General features: G+C 37.4%; 1 protein-coding gene across 4 annotated transcripts; it reads right to left on the reverse strand.

Moving 5' to 3' along the window:
- On the reverse strand, nucleotides 1-19,077 carry LOC108044944 (43 kDa receptor-associated protein of the synapse). Of its 4 annotated transcripts, XM_017124110.1 has the most exons (11): nucleotides 18,932-19,077; nucleotides 18,807-18,872; nucleotides 16,460-16,533; nucleotides 16,314-16,396; nucleotides 12,821-12,990; nucleotides 12,567-12,751; nucleotides 9,445-9,919; nucleotides 9,279-9,377; nucleotides 8,781-8,972; nucleotides 8,218-8,417; nucleotides 1-859 (listed from the first exon to the last, which is right to left on the reverse strand). In XM_017124110.1, exons 3-11 carry the CDS (start codon nucleotides 16,495-16,497, stop codon nucleotides 481-483), a joined length of 1,821 nt encoding a protein of 606 aa, XP_016979599.1. In that variant the 5' UTR covers nucleotides 16,498-16,533; nucleotides 18,807-18,872; nucleotides 18,932-19,077; the 3' UTR covers nucleotides 1-480. The 4 variants fall into 4 exon arrangements, with proteins under 4 accessions (XP_016979599.1, XP_016979598.1, XP_016979600.1 ...); XM_017124109.1 differs by lacking the exon at nucleotides 18,807-18,872; XM_017124111.1 differs by lacking the exons at nucleotides 12,567-12,751; nucleotides 12,821-12,990; nucleotides 16,460-16,533; nucleotides 18,807-18,872.
- Between the last annotated feature and the right edge of the window lie 4,892 nt (nucleotides 19,078-23,969).

A 23,969-nucleotide genomic window follows, 5' to 3' on the forward strand; every position in this document is an offset into this window, starting at 1 on the left:
TCGAGCTTTAAAACAATATGTGTCAACAACACATAGTAACGATTTATTTTAGTTTTTACATTTGTTGTGTGTGCATATACTAACATACATATTTAAGAACAATCTAATATGTACCTGCCAATGGTTTAATCATAAAACTTGAATTACACAGGAATATTAGTTCGGACAGGGTACTTTAGTTAAGAAGTAAGTTGGAATTCAAGCGTAAGCCGTAGTAAAAATTGTTGCTGTCTCACTTGCTCATGTAGGTCTTAGATTTAGTAACTTAAATTTTTGTTAACTTTTGTGTGCATTCAAAATGCAATGTTCTATATAATGAAAGCCAATTAATCTATCTATAATAACGAGCGATAAAATCACGATCCTGATATTGCATTTTGATTCGGTATCCCGATCTTCTTTCTTCGTTTTAAAATAACCTTAAACAATGCTGAGCCTTCACAGAGCTGACATATTTCAGAACATGTTCTCGTTCTCATTTTAAACAGATGAGGTCGCATTTTGCCCGCTATCAATCGTTAGGCTAGATGCGCGCATACTTAGCGAGGCCAACGACAAATTGCTGTGGTACATGACTTTGGGGGACAACAAAGTGCTATTTTCGGCATCCAGTGACGGTTTGTTGACATGGCAAAACGCGACCGATGGTAGGAGAATATCGGAGTTCATGCCCAGGAGACCGTCCACCGACAGAGCATTTGCATTTAGGGTAACTGTGACGGCGCTGCCTCCGTCGGTACTTTCGCTCTCAACCGGAACGCTGCCGCAAAGATGTGTGCGAGAGCTTACCAACTTGTTGCAGGCGGGGCATGACCGTGGTGTATTTTTGTCCCGACGTCGTAATATTTCGTAGGCGCATCTGCGAATAATTTAATATAATTAAAATTGTTATTTAATTTATTTCCCTGATAAATGGCATTGTTTAAAAATCTAAGACAATAACCCAATAAAAACAACTGGAAGAGCCATAAACTTATATATATGTACATTGTTATACCCTTTACTCGTAGAGTATGAACGTCGTGATCTCGGAAACTATAAGAGCTAGTGAGATATAGCATAGTACAAAATTTATTTTAGCTCATACATTTCTTGTGTTGCATTTCTACATGCAAAATGCCAATCTTCTAGCTTTTATAGTTTCCGAGATCTCCGCGTTCATACGGACAGACAGACGGACAGACGGACATGGCTAGATCGACTCGGCTAGTGATCCTGAACAAGAATATATATACTTTATAGGGTCGGAAACGCTTCCTTCTATCTGTTACATACTTTTGCACGAATACAATATACCCTTTTACTCTACGAGTAAAGGGTATAAACATCGACTGCAGCCTCGCAAAATATTTCTAGTGTTGGTTCACATGTCACAAATCGATCCCAGACTGGAAAGTTCCGTTTTCAGCAGCAACTCTTAAAGGCGTTTGCGTTCAACAAAGTGAGTGACTACTCTGGATTGGATCAAGGACCGGACAGAAAGAGGTTTAAGGCGCAGGCGCAAATCAAATGCCATTATTGCAGCAAAATGGGACATAAAGCGTTTCATCATACTGGCAAACCCTTGGCTGGACGGGAGAGGTCAGTAGTTACTTTGAAGCAAGTGGCAATCCTGGTCACATTGCATCTGCATGTACGAAGGGAACGACTTCGGCGAACAACTACAACAACGAGAAGCGAGTTGGAGCAAATGGGTGAGAGTTTTATCTTCTTCGATTCGAGTGCCAATGCTGTTTAGTAAAGGAAAAACTTTGCAACAAGCTGTTGACAACTGTAAATATTTCCGAATTTGATGTGGAACTCCTTTTTCATGTAGTAATGGATATTTACCTTAAGTACGATATTAATTGGTCGAGAAATATTGCAGCTAGATTTTGGTGTCATAATTGATGCTAACAAACTCACAATGTATATGAATCAAATTGTCAATGTAGTGAATAATGAAACTTTAATAAGCATCTTAGTTAGTTAGTTAATGTTAGTTAATATTAAGAACAAATTGCCAGACAGGCGAATAAATACAGGAGAATTATAAATTCGTCTAATTGATGAACATAAGACTGTACAAGGTCGTCCGTATAGATTAAGTGTAGAAGAAAAACAAGACAGAACGCTATAGTCGAGTGCCTCGATTATTAGATACCCGTTACTCAGCTAAACAACTTAATATAAATATGCCTCTTGTATGTTTTTCGCCGCTCGAATTAGCTCCCGATTTTTATGGCGAGTAACGGGTATAAAAACCAATAGTTAGGTACAAAATTCAACAAATGATTGAAAACAATGTCATCCGGCCAAGTAGCTCTTAATTCGATAGTCCTATGCTTTTAGTTAAAAAGAAGAATGGAATTGATATACTATGCATTGATTTTCGCAAGTTAAATGCGAATACGGTGTCTGATAAGTATTAATTGCCATTAATATCAGGTCAGATAGAAAAATTACGTGGTAGTAAATACTTTAGCAGTTTGGACATGGCCAGCGGATTTTATCCGATTATCACACTGATTCCATCCAGAAAACAGCTTTCGTGACTCCAGAAGGCCAATACGAATTCCTTGCTATGCACTTCGGTTTGAAGGACGCTTCGTCAGTATTTCAAAGAGCGATAGTACGAGCCTTAGGTAGATTTGGATATGGCGAAATCAAGCCCAATCCCAGAAAAATAGAAGCTCTATCCGCATTAAGTCAACCAATTACGCATTTAAGAGAATTTATAGATTTGGCTTCATATTTCCGCGATTCTTATACAGACGTCAGCGCGGATGGCTACGGTGCAATGCTCCTTCAGAGGATTGGAGGCAAATGTAGGGTGATCGAATATATCAGCAAGTATACATCGGCTTCAGAATCAAAATATTATTCATATGAGCTTAAAACTTAAGCTGTGTTTAGTGCTGTAAAACATTTTCGACATTATCCTATTCCAGAAGCCTCGAAAACGATAAACAAAGTAGTTGAGGTTCGCGTTGACTTGGCAGTAATCCCTAAAGATTATAAAATGAAAGACCGATTTTTAAGGGGATACGGCCACAGCCCAAACCGTAAGAGCAAGAGCAGCCACAGTATTCCATTGGGGGCGTGGGCGCCCACTAAGATCCGATATGTCCCCTCAGTGGCCCCAAACAGCTCCAACATCCATTATTCTGAGCAAAAAAAAGTTTATGTATTTAAGCTTAACTTCTAAACTGGTTGGAATTTCGATATTTGGTTTTTTCCGAATTTTAGGTTTTGAAAAGGCCTAATTAGAAATCTAAAAGAAATTTTGATATCCCCCATAATTTGGGGGCTACATTTAAAATTAACTTTTCGATTTAAAAGATCTAAACCGCTGCTCCGATCAAGATGATTTTTCGCTCAATAGTTATTCTATGGCCCAAATGCTTAAGTTTAATTTTTCAAGTTTTTAACATTTTTTAAGTATTTTTAACGAATTTATTTAGATTTTCTAAGTCATTGCGTTGCATTTTGCGGGAGCCTGTCGAGAGAACGAAACCCAGAAGCCAAGAGAGCGACGGCCGAGAGAGCAACAGCCAAGAAAACTGATGAGGGGGATGGGTAGTGCTGCAGGGAAAGGGGAGGGGAAAGAGGCAATTTAAGTTAAATTTGTTTAGGATTTTAAAAACTTAAACTGCTGCTCCGATCAATATGATTTTCGATCAATAGTCAGTCCTGTGGATCAAATGCTTAGGTTTTATTTTTCATTTTGTAGCAGAAGTAAGAGCCTTATTTAATTTCCACCATGGAAGAAAATAGAAAATTACTACAAATTCTGTAAGCAAAGCCAAAATGTTTCCAAGTTAAATATTAATCTTAAGATTCGAACTTTTGACCAAATACGTATGTACATATGTATATTTGGATATGTTTTGATTTGCTTTATGTACAATACATGTACATACATACAATGTGTGTGTATGTTTCTATTCGGAAGTAGATAATGTGCTTAAATACAAATAAAATGATTTATTATACCCGTTTATCGATCAAATATGGAATCTGAAAATAATACGTTACTTTGCTGTTTTTGTATTGGATGCCAATCTTTTACTGTGTGTACAAAGGTTTTCGTTTCATTCAAAACAAGAAATTTGAAAACAACAAAGTCCAATTTACAAACAAGTATACATATTTGTGCGCAAATTAAAATTGCATTGATAACATTGTAACTGATAAAAAGTATACTAGCTCACGACTTTTACTTGGACCACTTTCATTTATTATATAGCTCTGCCAGTATCCTTCTGATTCTCTCTCTTGAAGGATCTTCTACAAAGGTTGTTTACACAAAGGTTTTCAAAAAACGCCCAAATAAGAAATAAGAAAGTCCTGACAACCCAATTTCATAACTCTAAACTAATAATAAGCGAACGAGCAAAAAGTCGTATACAATACAATTTTACAAAGCGTTGGGGCTGAGATGGGTGAAATATTTTTTTTGGATGCACCTGGAGGGACAGGTAAAACCTTCTTGACAAACTTATTGTTGGCAAAAGTTCGAAGTTCAAAAAAAATAGCCCTAGCTGTAGCATCTTCCGGTATAGCTGCTACCCTGCTCAATGGAGGTCGAACTGCTCATTCTACATTTAAACTTCCTTTGGATTTAGTTAATTTAGAAACACCTCATTGCTCTATTTCAAAGCAATGTAATATGGCTGCGGTGTTTACAGATCGTAAGTTAATTGTTTGGGATGAGTGCACAATGTCACATAAAGGTGGGCTTGAAGCCATAAATAGAACCCTACAAGATATTAATGAGAATACTATGTTGATGGGTGGTATTACAGTCCTGCTAGCTGGAGACTATCGCCAAACCCTTCCTGTTGTGCCAAGAGGTACAAGAGCTGACGAAATAAAGGCCTGTTTAAAATCTTCATTTTTATGGCCACAGATAAAAAAACTAGCGGTCACGAAAAATATGCGAGTGCACTTAAAAGGAGACTCTTTTAAAAATTGGGAATGGCGTCCATCCAACAGTTGAGGCAAAAATAGTTATAACATCACGCTTAGGAAATGTAGTCAAAAACGTTCAAGACCTTACATCCAAAATATTTCCTGACATTTCCAACATATAATGTAAAAGCTTAGATTGGCTATCTGAGCGCGCCATTTTGACAACGAAAAATGAAAGAGCAACCACTATTAATAATTTATTGCTAAACTCATTTGATGGTTTAGAAGTCTCCTATAAATCGGTCGACTCTGTTCCTGATGCTGATAATGCTGTTCATTACCCTGTTGAATTTTTAAATTCTTTGAATCCTCCAGGAATTCCTCAGCATAATCTGTCTCTTAGGATTGGAGCACCCGTAATGATATTGCGAAATTTAAGTCCCCCAAAGTTATGCAATGGTACACGATTGCAGATAAAAGGTCTTCATAAGAATGTAATCGAAGCAACAGTATTTACGGGGTGCGCGAAGGGGGAAACAGTGTTTATATCCAGGATCCCATTAATACCATCCAGTCTGCCGTTTCAGTTTAAAAGGCTACAATTCCCTCTAAAAGTTTGCTTTGCAATAACTATAAATAAATCGCAGGGGCAGACTTTGAAGCTGGCTGGACTAGATCTTAGAGAAGATTGCTTCTCTCATGGACAATTTTATGTCATATGCTCTAGAGTTAGCTCTGCCAGTAGCCTTATTATTCTCGCTCCTGAAGGATCTTCTAAAAATTTTGTTTACACAGAGGTTTTAAAGTAATCATATTAATTAACATTATTAAACCTAGAAAGTTTCAGTGGAATAGGTCTAATTGGAGATACCACATTAAAAAAACGAGCCAATTTCTCTACCTCAGGGGTGGTGTGGAATTGGGAAAGTCTTGACAACCGTACTCAAAACTAATTTTAAGCGAACGAAGTCGCGCCGGGTACAGCTAGTAACAAATAATTGGCTAATCGCTTAACAACGGAGGGACTTAGGTATAGTTGATATCATGACACAATTAAATGGAAATGAGATGCAAGTTGGCAGAGCTAAAACTTATGAAATTAGAGCCGGATTGTTGTATCGCAAAATTCAAAGAAGTGGTAAGACTAGTTGCTTACCAGTGCTTCCGAGAGCCTTTAGGTGGTCGGTCATTAATCATGTGCACGAGGCTATAATGAATCTTCGATGGCAGAAGACTCTTAACAAAGTCTATGAACAATATTGGTTTGAAAGTATGTCAAAGTACGTCAGAAAATTTGTGGAAAACTGTAGGTAGGAGCTTTACTAGTGGTCAATTCCGTGACTTCTGTTCATCAAAATAAAATTTAGTTACATTTAATTGCAACAGGGGCAAGCAGGGCAAACGGCCATAAAAAACAGAGGATAGCGATTATAACTTTTCGATTGAGAGTGACTTAAAAATAAAGTGTTTAATAACAATCGTCTTTGACTTTCAAAGTGAACGGTCGTGTTTTTTTTCTGCGCTTCGAATTTTGCATTTTGTTTTCGTTTATTCCCATCGGTGGGTTTTATCAAAACAATTCTAATTCGCTTCCGGTTTATTTAAACATAAATTATAATTATAATAATTAAGTGTTTTAGTTTTTCGTAATTCTTATCTGTGTTTTCTTCTTATATCCCCGCCGTTTCTCTTTTGTGCATACACTTTAACTTATTTACGCTCCCGCTCTCTTGCTCTCTTTGCTTTTGAAAGTTCTAAGCGTGCAGTTTCTGCGCTCTTGCGGTACTTAGAACTGCTCGCTTATAAATTTCAATTTCGCTTTCTTGGTACAGTGGTAAATAAATAAAATGAATAATAAAAATTTAGTCTGCTTCTGCAAAAAATGCAGCCTCGTAATCAGGGCTGACCAGTCTAATATGACTTGCTGGCTGTGTGAAAATCCCAATTCCCAAATATTTGGAAGGAATCATTTGTTATTCCTCTTCTCAAAAAAGGTAACAAGTTAGAAGCCAGTAACTACAGAGGTATTTCTAAGTTGTCAGCTATTCCTAAGCTTTTTGAAAAAATTATTACTCCTCATTTGCAGCACCTTTGCAGATCAATCATTTCTCCGTGTCAACACTTCATTTGTGATAAAAGGCTTCAATAGTAGTTTTCAAACAGACGTCATTTACACTGACTTTAGTAAAGCATTTGACTCTGTAAATCACTTACTTCTCATTCAAAAACTTGACCTTTTAGGTTTTCCAGTTGATCTGCTTAAATGGATTTCAAGTTATCTATCTTTTTAAAAATTCAATTTCTGAAATTCTCCGTGTTACCTCCGGTGTCCCACAAGGGAGCCATCTGGGTCCGTTACTTTTTACATTATTTATTAACGATCTTCCATCAATTATAAGTCATTCTCGCGTACTTATGTACGCAGATGATGTTAAGTTGTGCCTGCAGTATAAGGACATTTCCTGCCATTTAGACTTGCAATCCGATCTAGATAATTTTCAAAACTCAAGCTGATGACTTTTTATCGAGCCAATCAGATATACGCGACTTACAAGTTAAGTGGCAGCTCTTTGGATAGAATAACTCTTGGAAACGATCTTGGCGTTCTCTTGGACCCTAAACTAAAATTTTCTAATCACATTTCGTCCATGGTTAATATCGCTAGTCCGTCCGATTCTGGAGTATGGGTCTCCCGTCTGGAGTCCACAATACGGAATACATATTGGTCGTATTGAATCTGTACAAAAAAACTTCCTTCTTTTTGCTTTACGGCGCCTAAACTGGGATGCAAATCTTATCTTACCTTCTTATTCTAGTAGACTTCTTTTGATTAATTTACCATCCCTAGCCAACCGTAGAACGATGCTTGGTACTATCTTTATTTATAACCTTATACATGGTGATATTGACTGCCCCGACTTGTTAAGTCGGCTAAACTTTTCTGTGCCAAGTAGATTAACTAGAAATTATATTCCCCTAATTTTAAATCATTGTAGATCTAACTATGCCTTGCATGAGCCTTTCAGAGTATTATGTTCTGACTATAATAGACTTTTTCCTGTAATATCAAATCTTGACTCTCTGCCGCTCCTAAAACGATTAATACTTGCTTCATTGGCACAAGATTGATCTAACTATTACTTTTTTCCCCGGACCTTTACCTTTATTTTCCTATCTCGCGTCTATCCTATCGCGAATCGTGCCGTACGATACACGGCTGCGCCCCTCGGTCGGTTGGGCGGGTAAGTGGGCCGTGGGACTCCGCGCGAAAAAAAAAAAAAAAAAAAAATTTTTAGACTTACTATACGTATTATAAAAGCTTACCTAGCATGAAGAATGTGTGCACATGGCAAAGCTTCTAAGTTTTCCGGACGAAGGCCAAACAACTCGCCACACGCACCACAGTTCAAGCCTAGCGCAGCATCCGTTTGATTGGCCAAACGAAAATGTGTGTTGTACTGATCCTCGTCGCCCAATGCGCGGTAGATTAGGGCCAGTCGACAACGAATCTTGCGAACCAGAAACTGGAATATCAGCAACACAAAAATAAGCTGAATACATTTTAGAATGAAACGCACGAGCAGACATGAACATGTTGTGCAATATAGATTATCAACAGAAGGACTTATTTAGAAGGTGCCAAATTTTGTTTAATTTTTTCCCAAAGATACAAGAATGTTATATCAAAGTTGCAAAGGCAATTTTACCAATTTTGAAAAGTATGAAAAAGATTAAATGTCACAGATGTAGGATGGACCGGATACCTAAATGAGCTTTACTACTTCAAGTAAATTACATTAGAAGAACATAAAACAGTTTTTTTTTAACTTTTTTTATTTCGCATCAGAAAATAACTACAAAAATACTATAAACTCGTTTACTCTTACCTTGGCACCAATTGAGCTTGCAACTTCCAGAAGTCTTGTGTTAAATTCCAGAGGTCTGCAATTGCAGATCTTGTTTTGAAGTCGTAGTGTTTCTAGGCAACGGGCTGCTCCGTCCATAGCCTCCATTTGCGCCATACGATCCCCTAAACTGGCTGACGTACCCATTGCCTGTTCGTATTGCCGGAATGCCCTCTGAAATTATATATTTGGCATTACCATATATATTTAAAGTATTTTCAACGTGTAACGAATAAAAAAAGCACCTCGAAATTAGATAAGAATGTATTGGAAATCGCATAAAATGAGTTGACAAACGAGATTTTAGATTGTCTATAGAAAGCATTCCTCGTTTGTTCGATCACAAGATTACTTTTCTCCTGTTACTTTAAAATTATTTTGAATTTGCTTCTGAAATTTTAGGGACACATTCTTGGAAAGTTTGGGTAGACAGATATGCAAAAAAAAAAACAGCAATCAATGCGTTTGTGCACTACTTACATCCATGTCCATTTGTTTTCGGTAAATGTCACCCATAACGCGAATACTTCGCGTATAAGTGGCCTGGTCTCCAGATATTAGTGACAGCTTTGTGGCCTCCTGAAACGAAGTAACGGATTACGTTGAGAACCTTTGAAATCAAGTAGGTGGACCGCCTTGATACTACCTTACAATAATCTTGTGCATCTCCGAGTTCGCCTTGCTTTCGCAGAGATACAGCCATTCGCAATAATGCAGCTCTATGGTGGCATGAGTTCAGGTCACCCAACTGTAGGGAACGAGATAAATCGTAGGCCTTGGAAGCGTACGTTGCACTCTTATCGTTATCCTGGAGGCGTCCAAAAAGCTCAGATAGCGCAACATACACTTGTAGCTCCAGGGAAGGATCTCCAATAGCGGTAGCAATCTTGTAAGCACCCTGCAAGCCTTCCAGTGCCCTAGAAAATCCTCCCATTTCTAAATATACTCGAGCAACCGTCAAATGGACAAGCCCACTCCGACATTTAGTGCCGCACTCATTGTAAAGTGAGTGCCGAGCATAACTTAGAGATCGCTCCAAACCGCCCAAACAAGCGTGTGCTCTACTGAGGTTTAAGTAAGTCTCAGCTCGCATATTTGGCGAATCCAGCTCCTCTGAAATTCTGAGGATATTGGAAATTGAAAGTTAATATTTATATATACTAATAATATTTGGTGTTAGATAATAATTGTTATTAAGGACAAAAACCTTTACTTCTGCCTAATATCTGTTTTCTTATCAACTATTTAAATACTGGCTCCACTTTATCAAAAAGACTTCTTTCTGTTCTCCCATAGATGCTATATCCATATACTTCAAAATGTAGTTATTTTTAACGATTTCAGAATTACGGTTTTACTTTTATAAAAGTCGGACGACTATATCGTAAAGATGACATAGGAGCGATCGGAAAGTATTACGAAAAATCAACCTAGCTGCATTGTTTTAAAGCATCGAAATATAGAATACTTAATTTTTGTAAAAGCTGTTTCTTGTTTAACCGATTTCGGTGTGCTAAACCCGAAAATGTGCCATCACGTCAAGGTTTTGAAAAACTAATTTGCACAAAATTGGAAAATCACAGTTTATTTTTACCATTTTTTAACTTTAATTCAATTACTGTTTTAAATGCTTCAACCGAGACTGTCTGTTCATATTTTGACAATTCATAGTTGACGCGAGTTTTTCAGCTTTAAAGTTACGGTTTTTTGTTTGGATTTGTGAATAAAAACGAACAACATCTGGGAAAACTACAGTAATGCTATAAAAAACGACTAAATTTTGATTTCTATGCCTATATTAAAAAAAAAAAATGAAAAACAAATAAAAACAATGAAGCTATGTTGATTTTGCGCTGCATTTTGCAGCTATATGATATTGTTGTTCCATTTTGACAAAACCAAAAGCGTAATTCTGATATTACTTTATCTCAAAGAAATATTATGATAGGTAGAAAAACAGCAAAAAACAATTTATTTTTCTACTTATTTTTTATAACTTTTCAATTTTTATATGGGAGCTACAGATGTCCGATTTAAATTTAATTAAAACCGTAGTTCCATAGTATTTAAATATTACCAAATCACAAAGAACAAAAAAAAAATTTTAAAACAAGAAAGGAAAGCTAACTTCGGACGGAGCCGAAGTTGATATACCCTTGCAGAATATTCTGTAAATTATATTCTTCAAAATTATTCATATATTCATATATTCTTAATACTCATAAAAAGTCCTAACTTCCTAACTTTAAAAACACCAAAGTTATGGCATTTCCAATCGTTCAGTTATATGGCAGCTATAGGATATAGTCGGCCGATCCTTATGAAATTTGGTAGGTCGGATTGATTGGCCAAAAATAAAACCCATAGAAAATCCCAACTTGATAACTTTACAAACACCAAAGTTATGGCATTTCCGATCAATCAATTATATGGCGGCTATAGGATATAGTCGTCCGATCCTTATGAAATTCGGTAGGTCGGATTAATTGGCCAAAAATAAAACTCATAGAAAATCCCAACTTCCTAACTTTAAAAACACCAAAGTTATGGCATTTCCGATCGTTCAGTTATATGGCAGCTATATGATATAGTGGCCCGATCCGGCTCGTTCCGACTTATATACTACCTGCAATAGAAAGACAACTTTTGGGAAAGTTTCAAGCAGATAGCTTTAAAACTGAGGGACTAGTTTGCGTAGAAACGGACGGACGGACAGACGGACAGACGGACAGACGGACGGACAGACGGACAGACGGACGGACAGACGGACATGGCTAGATCAAATCTCCTGGTGATGCTGATCAAGAATATATATACTTTATAGGGTCGGAAATGTCTCCTTCACTGCGTTGCAAACTTTTGACTGAAATTATAATACCCTCTGCAAGGGTATAAAAAGAGTTATATTAAAAAAAAAAACAACTTTTGGACGGACGAACGGACAATCGGAAGGAGGGACATGGATAGATCGACTGTCCCGGTGATGCTGATCAAGAATATATATACTTTATAGGGTCGGAAATGTCTCGCTCACTGCATTGCAAACTTTTGACTGAAACTATAATTTTATATTTTATTATTTTTTGAGTACGAATAATGCAAGCTCGAACAGCTGGCCTTATCACTTTTATTGACATCGACTATCGAAAAAACGCTTTACTCACATATTCTACTTTATTCTAAAACCCTTAAGTTAGTTAATTCAACAAACACTCCGCGACAGAACGAGTTATCTAGAACACGAAACGGAAGTCGACTGTTGGCATAATTAGAGGTGATCGTACCAAATCCTTTCTCGCTACAATCTCGAAACAAATTCAACACCTTAACCCAAATTAGAATTAAACAAAAGTATATATATCCTTGCAGAATATTCTGTAAATTATATTCTCCAAAATCGGATCGGTTGTCCAAAAATAAAACCCATACAAAATCTCAACTTCCTAACTTTAAAAACAACAAAGTTATGTCATTTCCGATCGTTCAGTTATATGGCAGCTATTGGATATAGTCGTCCGATCCCGGCCGTTCCGACTTATATACTGCGTGCAAAGGAAAGAAGGGTGGGTGCAAAGTTTCAATTCGATATCTTTAAAATTCAGAAACTAGTTCGCGTAGAAACAGACAGACGGACATGCTTATATACACTCACGACGCGATCCTGATCAAGAATATATATACTTTATAGAATCGGAGATGTCTCCTTCAGTGCGTTCCACACTTTTGACCAAAATTGTAATACCCTCTCCAAGGGTATAAAAAGCGTACCCAAGCTGCTGATGCCCGAATTCAATAGCCTCCCGAAATTTTCCCCAGTCCATATGGGCCTGGTACAAGTATCCAAGTAGCTGGAAGCAGTCTTCGCGTTGGCAGGTCCCTTTAAGTGCACTACGCCATGTACGGACAGCCTCCGTTTGATTGTTTTGCTCATATAGACGTCGTCCTCGCTCGATCTGGAGAACATTACTCAGATCACCAATATACCCATCCAATATACACATCCGTATATATAAGAGACTTACCTTTCGTTTGGCTATGTACTGCTTTAAGCTATGTTGACATGACAAAAAGCAACTGATTACAGAACCCGATCTTAATAGCCTCTGGCTAGCCCAGAGGGATCGGGATCCTACGTCTGGACTGGATCCATATCCCGCCAATCGAGAAAAGCTTTCATCTAATTGACATAAATCTGAAAAGCATTAATTATTTGTTTTTGCTCTTGTTGACATAACAATGAAATTAAACTTACACTTTATTAATTCACCTATTATATTAAATATAAATATTGTAAGCAATGCTCATCCTAAAGTTTGGGGCTTATAATTAATGCGCAATTAAAAAAAAACGAAGACGGAAGCTAACTTCGGCAAGCCGAAGTTTTAATACCCTTGCAGACTTTGCCGAAATTGCTAAAACTGAAAAAGTAGCGAAAGGAATAAGGTATACATAAATAAACTAAATTTGCATCGTTTGATGCCAATTGCTTTTATACTGCAAAAATGTCATATAAAAATAGAAAAAAAGGGATATTTTCGCAGCCTTTAACAATGTATGTCAATAGCTTATATACTGCGCGAAATATCTTCCATTCTTGCAAGTTATATCCGATTGTTCCTATGGGAGCTATAGGATATAGACACATCTGCGTACACATGTTTTAGGACGACTGTGAAAGTTTCAGATCGCTAGCTTTTAAACTGAGCTCGCAAACGGTATTTAAACAGACGGACAGATGGACGAACATGGCTATATCGACTCACCTATTGATCCTGATCAAGAATATATATACTTTATGGGGTCGGAAACTGCTCCTTCACTGCGTTACAAACTTCTTACCAAAATTATACCCTCTGCAATTAACTAGTTTTTGGACACAAAGAAGTAAAAGGTATTATTGAGAAATTTTTTTATACTAGTACTTTGTCCAAAAAGTGTACTTTTTTCTTATGACCATACCGACAGTACTTGTCCTAAAAGAAATATTAAGTTTGCATATCAAATTTTTTAATTGATATAAATCGGATAGTCTTTTCGAAAGAGAACCAGAAGAAGCGTTTTTGGCATGGAATTCGTTTCTACCGAGGTGCCTTATTTTCCAAGAGCTTTTGTAATCGCGCTTAAATTAAAATTACTTTATTTTATTTTTATCTTCTTGAAATTCGACACCATTTTATTGTATTTTCAATCCGATACATTTGTAAGAAAATCTTTTCGTTTCCAATTTAAAACAACTATCTTAACTTTGTTAGGACATGTATATTTAAAAAAGTTGCTCAACTTAAAAGCGCTTTTTGACCTATCTTCAGACCACTCGCCAGTGCTAATAACACTTCTTAAAAGCCCTGAAATAGTTGAACACCTCTTCAGGCTAACTTCGCACAGAACTAACTAGCTTAAATACAAAATCTCCAGAGTACTAGCAAATAAATACTATAGATCCAATCAGCAAATCGAACAGCTGGTGCGAAAAAAGATACGCATACGACGTGCTTGGCAGACCAGCAGATTTTCATATTCAAAGTAAAGCCTTTAAGAATCTTTCCCAACGAAATCGAAAAGTTATTAGGGAACTAAAACCAATAACGGCTCCTTGTTGTGACTTACTAACCCCAACAAGAGAGAACGCTATAGTCGGGTGCCCCGACTATCAGATACCCGTTACTCAGGTAAAGGGAGTGCGAGGGAGATGGCGATAGAAACTTTAATCACGCATAACTTTTTAACGAATGGTCCGATTTGAAACATTTCGATAGGTATTGATAAACACAATAAAACTGCATTTTTACTTTTCCGAAATATTTAAATTTTTAAAATCGTATCTAAGCGATTGTGGGCGTTAAATGGGGCGTGGCACCTTTTTGAAACAAACTTGCGCTGCGTAGGAACTCCTAGAATCTGCGTGCAAAATGCCAATCTTCTAGCTTTTATAGTTTCCGAGATCTCACCGTTCATACGGACGGACAGACGGACAGACGGACATGGCTATATCGACTCGGCTAGTGACCCTGATCAAGAATATATATACTTTATAGGGTCGGAAACGCTTCCTTCTAGCTGTTACATACTTTTGCACGAATACAATATACCCTTTTACTCTACGAGTAAAGGGTATAAAAATTCTAATCGAACTTCCAAACTGTGCTATGGAGGTCGTTTGTAAACTCTTTAATGGGTCATTTATCTTGGCTACTTGCCAAAGAAGTGAACAAAATATATTATATCTTTCGATATCAGATATCAGCACGGAAAAGACCACACAATTCCGTCAGCGTACAGACCAAAAGGCCTACGGTCTTGTTTGTCTAAATTATTTGAAAAATGGCGTTATAACGCGCATAATACCACACAATGTCATCCCGGCACACCAGTTTGGCTTCCGAAGAAACTATGGTTGAGCAAGTTAACAGAATAACATCAGAAGTACGCTCAGCTTTTGAGCATCGAGAATATTGTAGCGCTATATTCCTCGACATATCAGAAGCCTTTGACCGAGTCTGGCTTCATGGTCTCATGCATAAAATCGAAATTCATTTGCCGATCTACACTCACAAGCTCCTCAAGTCGTATCTCTACAATAGAGTATTTTCAGTGAGCTGCAGAATACTTGATTGAAGCTGGAGTTCCACAAGAAAGCGCACTTGGGCCTACCTTATTTGTGCTATATAATGCGGATATCAGCACGAAAGTTATGCTAACAACGACCACGCTAAAAATCTTGCTGTAGTGGAAAGGTGGCTATCTGATTGGCGTATCAAACTAAATAAGCTAAAGTGTAAACTCGTAACGGTTTCTCTTAATAGACAAACATGCTTTCCGCTTTTTTTGAACTGCGTAGCGTTCTCCTCCACGCCAACGAATTAACGAACCTCGGCGTCCACCTCAACATAAAAATAAAAGCAATACAATTATATACAATAAAATACTATTTATTATAATTTTTATTAAAATTTTTTTTTTTTATTTTCCTATGCGAGCTATATGATAAGGATGTCCGATTTTAATTTAATTAAAACCGTAATTCCAAAGTATTTAAATATAACCAAATCCCAAAGAACAAAAAAAATTAAAAACAACAAAGTTATACTTTTCCCCTTTTTCCTATGGGAGTAATATGATATTGTCGCCCGATTTGGCTCGTTCCGACTTTTTACCACCTGCAATAGAAAGGCAACTTTTGGGAAAGTTTTAAGCAGATAGCTTTAAAACTGACGGACTAGTTTGCGTAGAAACGGACGGACGGATGGGATGGACGGGCAGACGGACATGGCTAGATCGACTCTCCTGGCGATGCTTTACATAGTCGGAAATGACTCCGTTGCAAACATTTGACTGAAATTATAATACCCTCTGCAAGGGTATAACAAATAGTTTTATAAGTGATTTTATATGATTTCTGTAACAGGCCGCATCCAACACTATTCTCACCAAAATGGAATACTTTTAGCCTTTTTGGAATGCAATTTGTTATAAATAATCATGAAATTACATGTTCAAATTTTATATCGGGCATACCGTTTGAATTTTCCAACAGGTATCGTGATCCATCAGGTGATGTAAGTAAATGTGTTGCAGACAGATTTTGGCTAGGAGGGATGCTAAAAGGAAACAAAATTTGAATATATGCATGTAAATGTATTTAAATAACTATATAATTATACCTAAGCAGATCCTTAGAATCAATGCTCTCCCATGACATGACAAGCTCCTTTGTTCTTAATCTATTGGGATCGCACTGAAAATAATAAATAAATGATAAATCGTAATGATTGCTTTTGTCCTCATTTTTTGTCGGTTTTATTAAAAACCATCCCAAATGTTTTTTTAATTTAAGGATATATATTAATGAGATTCCTCAATTTTTGACAAACTATATATTTCTAGCTATTTCGGTGAGTAAAAGACGAGACCCAGTAAAAATTTATATGGTCCAAAAATTTGAAACAAAAAGAAACAATCTATCTTTGCTGTTCTTAAAAAAAACGAAATGTTCAATATTCAAATATATATTGTATGCGTATATGCTTAAACACAAAGAAGCTAAATTTTTCGACCTTCAATATGATAAATTCGTTAGATTTTTTCAAAATTGAAAACAATTGAATCTGATAGATTAAATAATCATAAAGTTTCGCGTTTTATAAATTCGTTAGATTTATACAAAATTGAAAACAATTAAATCTTATAGATTAAGTAATCATAAAGTTTCGTTTTTTATTAACCATCATGACAAATTTATAAGAATACGATATTTTTGGTGAAGGTAAGAACGCCCCCCTACAACACTGTATGTAAAAATAGGGGAAAATCGATTAAAAACGAAAAAAATTGCTGCTGGTTACAATTCAAAAAATTTAAATTTGTTTCTTAATTTTTAAATCTCGTATTTCCGTGGATTTAGTTGCTTAATAGTAAGTAATGTTTAAAAACCAATTATAAAAAAACAAAAAAGGAAAGCTAACTTCGGGCGGAGTCGAAGTTGATATACCCTTGCAGAATATTCTGTAAATTATATTCTCCAAAATTATTCATATGATGTATTCTTAATATTCATAAAAAATCCCAACTTCCTAACTTCAAAAACACCAAGGTTATGGCATTTCCAATCGTTCAGTTACTTGGCAGCTATTGAATACAGTCGGTCGATCCTTATGAAATTTGGTAGGTCGGATTGATTATCCAAAAATAAAACCCGTAGAAAATCCAAACTACCTAACTTTAAAAACACCAAAGTTAGTGCATTTCTGATAATCAGCTATAGGATATAGTCGTTCCGACATATATACTGCGTGCAAAGGAAAGAAGGGTGTGTGAAAAGTTTCAATTCGATATATTTAAAACTGAGAGACTAGTTCGCGTAGAAACAGACAGACGGACAGACGGACATGCTTATATACACTCACGACGCGATCCTGATCAAGAATATATATACTTTAAAGGGTCGAAGATGTCTCCTTCACTGCGTTGCACACTTTTGACCAAACTTATAATACCCAATGCAAGGGTATAACAACAAAGTTATACTTAAAAAAAAAATTGTTTCGATTGTTCCTATGGGAGCTATATGATTTAGTCACCCGACCCGGCTCGTTCCGACTTTTATACCACCTGCAATGGAATAATAACTTTTGGGAAAGTTTCAAGCAGATAGCTTTAAAACTGAGGGACTAGTTTGAGTAGAAACGGACGAAGGGTCGGACAGATGAACAGACGGTCAAGAATACTTTATATGTATACTTTATATATATATATATATTATATTACTTTATATGGACGAGAAACTTCCGTCTCCTTCACTTTTGACTGAACCCTTTGCAAGGGTATAAAAAGGGTTATCAAATTTTACAACCTATCGCAAAGCAACTAGTTTAGTTTTAAATACTTTTTTTTAGGAGTGGCAAATATTTTTTAACCATTCTAGTCAAAATGTAAGCACACTTTTAGCTAGTTGTACAACAGTTTGATTTTCATACTTGTTGACATTTTACGTTTCTACACAATTTAAGAATAAGTTTTTCAAAAACGTTTGTACTTGATATAAGTAACTGTTATTCTCGGTTTTTGACTAGAAGCGTTTATAAATTTAGTTTATTTTCACAAAAAACCTTTTAAAAACCAAAACCATTTTTTCTGCTTATAAAATTTGATTGATTTAAGGTAGAGCTTGCTGACCAAGATAATAATAATAAAATTTTGTTGCGCTTTACTTTTGTTTTTCTTGATTTATTATATTCAAATCAAAGCAAAAAGCAGCTGTTTTTTTATTGTGAATGATAAGTATTGTTTATTTATATTTTATATTTTCAAATGTGCAATATGAGTCCCTTTTGCTGTAATTTTTATAAAACAGAAAAGGAAAATTAATTTAGATAGCGCTCTACACAATTATTATCCTATTACACTGAGTTTCCTTGCGTACATATTTAATTATTAATTATTTAGTCTCTATAGCGTATTATATATGTATTAATGCCCAGTTAACTCGTATTTTGACGTCACTCCTTGTACCTTGAGCCAGCCTTAAGTCGTTTTTTACGCAGAATATGCGTTTTGAGTGACCTTGCAAGAATACCACTTTAAAAGAAATTTGCTGAACACTCATCCGTATATTTTTAAAAACATTATTTACGTACATATAGAACACTTAGTTCTGAAGGATTCTTAATGCATTGCTCCGAAAAATTACTATCCCTTTTATAGTTAATCACATCTCTGCAGAACCCGTACGAATGGGGATAAATCTGCTTTGACTTTGGGCGTCCGACAAAATACTAGTCCTGGTTAGACTGTAAAGCATAATTTTCTTGGTCTGATTGGTGGTGAGTTTCTATCTACAGCAGGAGTCTGCGCCGTAGTGGCTCGAGAAAATCATTTTGTTGTTGATTCGGTGGTACCATTTACAACCAGTCCTGGTGGGAACTGTGTATTCTAAACTGAGCCTGTATTCCGGACCCTTATTTCAAAATTGTAAATTTTGACCGGGCGGAAATACAGATATGGCTTTCACAAGTTTATAATATTTGTACTTAATATAGTCTAAAACCTTTACACGAACTTAATATAAGCATTTTACTCGATAAGTAACAGGCATAAAAACTTCTTTTAATAAAGATTTCATATGTAAAGGGTGTTGAACTTTAAATTTCAATAAAACAACGATGGATTATTCTATTTTTTTTTTTTTTATTATTTAACTTTGTTTTTATTTATTGAATCTTCTCTTAATTTTGAGACTAACAATAAGTTTACGAATCTTAACATTAAAATTTTACTAACAGTATAATAAGACTGCATTCTGGTTGCGCGTCCCTCAAGTCGGTCGCTGGGTGGGTAAGTCAATGCGACGAAGGCGTGATTGGTTGATCAACCTTGTAAGAGCTCTCGCCAGGTGGTTAGGGTGCAACGATAGTTTGGGAAAGTACTTTTCCTTCTGTTCTGCGATCACTTCTTTGACTGGTAGAATGTTTAAGTCGCGATGTAAGAGCTAGCTGCGCAGTTGCTTGCATCGGGCATTTTAAGCGGCTGAGAATGGCTGTATCATCAGCAAACGTAGATGTTGTTAGTCGTGTGCTTGTTGGGATGTCTGCTGTATAGTGGACTTGAGGAACTCCAGCTCCAATAGTAAAATCGTCAGTTATAGCAGTGTTGCATCGAACAGAAAATTTTCTGTCGTAGAGGTAGGACTCTAAAAGCTAATGGGTGTTGTAGGGGAGCGTTGTCTTGATCTTGTACATTAGACCTTCTAGCCAAACTCTATCAAATGCTTGAGAGACGTCTAAAAATATGGCAGTACAGTACTCTCGTTTTTCAAACGCGTTCCGAATTTCTGATGTTATCCGGTTGACCTGGTCAATTGTTCCGTGCTTTTCACGAAACCCAAATTGATATGACGGAATCCCTTCCTGGATTGTTAGGTATGTGTTTATCCGAGTCTAACGCATTTTTCAAAGAGTTTAGATAAGCATGAGAGTAGGCTTATAGGTCTATACGACGTGGGAATTGTGTGGTCTTTGCTATCATTTTTATAATCGACTTTTTCCATCTCACTGGAAAGTGGCCAAGTTTTGCGATGGCATTAAAAAGCTGGGAGCTCAATGATCATTTTGGGAGTTATGAGGTCGCAGCCCGGGGATTTTTTCGGATTCAGCTGATTTTTGATGATGTTAACGATTTCGTTTGGGCGAAACTCAATTGGCTCATGTTGAAGCTGAGGCTCATATGGTAAAGTCAAGGCAAGGTGAACGCACTAGTGGCAGGATTTGGTTGGAAGACATTTTTAAGGTGGTTGGCAAACGTGCTGGCTCTGTCTGCATCGCTGCGCGCCCAGCCGCCTGTGAGATTTCTAATAGGCATCACGGTTATTTTCGGTGAACTTAGAGTAGGGTGAGCTCTCCATAGTGAGTGTTTTGTGCTAGATGTTGACAATTGCTCTATGTAGCGTCGGTGGACATGTCCTTCTTCTTCGTGTAAAGCTTTTGTGAGTTGACGTGAGGCATATTTTAAGCTTTGCCTAGCAGATGGTGATCTGTGGAGTTGCCACTCTCGACGTAAGCGTCGCTTTTCGAGGACGAGCTGTTCTATTTGTAGATTTGTCTTCTTTTGGTTGCTTTGCGTACTTGTAGTTTGGGGTGTTGAAACTCGAGCTGCAGAGACGAGTACAGACTCCAGTGTATTAACAAATCTGTCTACGTTAGCTTCATCGTTAAGATGAGGACTTAGCTCAATGTGTGAGCTAATGTATTTCTTGTACTTAACCCAATTGGTTTTCTGTGATGTCAATTTCAACGATTGCTCCAATGCGCCTGGATGTCGGAATAGAATAAACAGGACAGGCGAGTGATCAGATGAAAGATCCGAGAGGCATTCGGCGCTTATCAGATTTTTAGGAATGTTTTTGGTAATTGCAAGGTCTATTAAATGGGGTAGTTTCCTTGGGTCTGCCGGCCTGTATGTTGGTCTGCCAGGAGAAACATAGTCCAGCTTGTTCTTGGCTTTTATAACTGCATTATAGAGCTGTTTTCCTTTTGGAGTCACGAGACGTTATCCCCAGTGTGTGTGCTTGGCGTTGTAGTCCCCTGCTGCTATGAAGTGGTCTCCTAATGAGTTGAAAAACTGCATAAACTCATTTTCGGCTATAGTAAAGCGAGGGGGGCAGTATATGGCGGCTAGTGTAAGTTGGTTCCCAGTATTTATTTGTATATTTATAGATGTGGCCTGTAGGTAATTTTTAGCAAATTTGTTATTATTATTATTATTTGTTATTTGAATTCCAGTCCCACCATGTGCTTTACCATCTGGATGATTTGTTCCGTAGAATGCATAACCTCGTAGTTGAAAATTGTATTTGTTTGTAAGGTGTGTTTCTGAAAGCAGCATTACGTCGATATGGTTTTCGAGTAGGAATTGAGCTAACTCAAGTTTATGCTGTGAGACGCCGTTAGCGTTCCACGTAGATATCCTTAGGGAAGTCATTATTTGAATTGTTGTGAAACCAGCATTTAAATCAATAGATTTTGGTTTCGCATTAAATCTTGCATAGTTGTGCGCATAAACGACATAAACTCCATAAGGCTTTGCTGCAGGCTGTATATCATATCTTCAAAGTTGCTTTTTGACTGCTCCGGGAATTGTTGCTGCTGAGCCGTGTTCGGTTCTTGGTATGCTGATTGCAGAAATGAACTTTTTGAGACCGGGTTAGCCAGTCCTGATTTTAAAGCGCTTGCGTAAGTCACATTTTTATCAGAGTTTAAGGGTCCTAGTGAGGATCTGTCTGCAGTCGAGAAAAAGACTTCAGGGTTTGACTGGAAGGTGTCATCTGTTTATTTTGGGTGCGGGCGGCAGTTCCTCTCTGGTGGATGCGACTTTTCAGCTCCTTATAAACAGGGCAGCCTCTGTAGTTAGCAGTGTGATTGCCACCGCAGTTGCCGCACTTTTTCGAGTTGCAGTCATCTTTGCTCGCTGGGCAGTGTGCGGAGTCATGAAGATCTCCACAAACTACACACACCGGGCGCAGCTTACAGTATGACCTTGTATGGCCATATTCTTGGCAGTTCGCACATTGTACATGGCCAGTGCGTTTGTGCGGTTCCTCAACTGTAATTCTGCGGTGCAGCAGGAACTGAAGATTGTAAATGGGGTGCACTTCGTATTTCTTTAGGGGCTTATTTTCTGGTTCGAGCTCAACCTTAAAGAGTGGCTGCGGCTTTCTATCCCTGATTAGGATGTTGAAGACTGTCTTAGCGTTAAATCCCTTCTCTTGAAGCGCCTTTGTTATCTCTGCAGGCGTTACGTCGGATCTTAAGTACGACTTGCAGGACCTTGCTTCTTTTTAGCTGATACGTGTAAAAGTTCTTTTTATTCTCGGAAAGATATTTCGATAATACTCTGTAATTATCTTCAGACTTCATTTGAATCTTTGTTTCTTGGATGTTGCCCTTTACTAGAGGTATTATGTGGAAGTTATCCTTTCAAATAAGCTCGATAATTTTGTTGACAAGAGGTTTTGGCTTCCTTTTCTCGACTTCAGTGGATTCGGCCGCCTCAACGTCATTGGCCTATTCCAAGATTTTAAATCGGTTTGAGTTCATTGGCGTTTCTAGCATTCTAGCTAGCATTGTTACGGGTTATTTTGCGTTGAGAATTTAGAGGGCTCAGCTTCCTTTTGATTTGGATGTAGCGATCCATACCAGTCTGCACAGCCGGCTTAGCAAATTCATTGATTTTGTTCTGTTTTTCGGGCAGCGCAGCGGCAGACGTATTAATATTTGCGCTGCTAGCTGATGATGTCATTAAACGCACAGTCGATACGGTTGCAGTTGTTGTTGTAGTTACAGTTGATGTAGTTAAAGAAATTGCGGTGCTAGTTACTGCTGATGAGCTTAGGTTATTGCATACCTGCATTGGAGCACTTTCAGCGCTCTTTGGCCGCAGAGGCGTCGATGGTAGCGAGGGGGAGCAAGAACGCGCTCTCTCGCTCGCTACGTTTAAGAACTCGGTCAAGTTGGGGGTAATTTTCCGCGCTTGATCAGAGCTTGCATTATTTTCGGTTGCTTTAAAAGAGAAGTACGCGTTTTTCTTTGTACTGAGAGCCGTCTCTCGTCTTGCTCACGTTGACGTTGTCTGCGAACGTCATTACGGAACGGATTATTCGATTGTCATGAATTTTTTTTTATTTGAAAGATAATTTTGTGGCATTACATTTTAAATATGATTTCTGGCTCGGATGTAGTCCAATTTGGACGTCCAATTTTCGATGACTTTTTCCAACATTTGTGGCCGTACATCGGCAATAACACGGCGAATGTTGTTTTCCAAATGGTCAAGCGTTTGTGGCTTATCCGAATAGACCAATGACTTTACTTAGCCCCACAGAAAGTAGTTAAACCACAAGATCTTGGAGGCCAATTCTCAGGTCCAAAACGTGAAATTAGCCGGTCAGCAAACGTGTCTTTCAGTAAATCGATTGTGGCACGAGCTGTGTGACATATTGACTGTAACGTTCTGGCCATCACCGTTTTTGAAGAAGAACGGACCAATGATTCCACCAGCCCATAAAGCGCACCAAACAGTCAGTTTTTCTGGATGTAACGGTGTTTTGACATACACTTGAGTTTTAGCTTCACTACAAATGCGGCAGTTTTGTTTGTTGACGTAGCCATTCAACCAGAAATG

The sequence above is a fragment of the Drosophila rhopaloa genome, unplaced genomic scaffold (assembly GCF_018152115.1).
Source record: "Drosophila rhopaloa isolate 14029-0021.01 unplaced genomic scaffold, ASM1815211v1 contig_203, whole genome shotgun sequence".
In the NCBI taxonomy this organism is placed as follows: domain Eukaryota; kingdom Metazoa; phylum Arthropoda; class Insecta; order Diptera; family Drosophilidae; genus Drosophila; species Drosophila rhopaloa.

Coding starts and splice junctions, on each gene's coding strand:
- LOC108044944 (XM_017124109.1), bottom strand. CDS start 16,497: ATGTCATGGGAGAGCATTGATTCTAAGGATCTGCTTAG. Junction 12,752..12,820: donor AGTACATAGCCAAACGAAAG/GTAAGTCTCTTA, acceptor AATGTTCTCCAG/ATCGAGCGAGGACGACGTCT. Junction 9,920..12,566: donor TTCGGGCATCAGCAGCTTGG/GTACGCTTTTTA, acceptor CAATATCCTCAG/AATTTCAGAGGAGCTGGATT.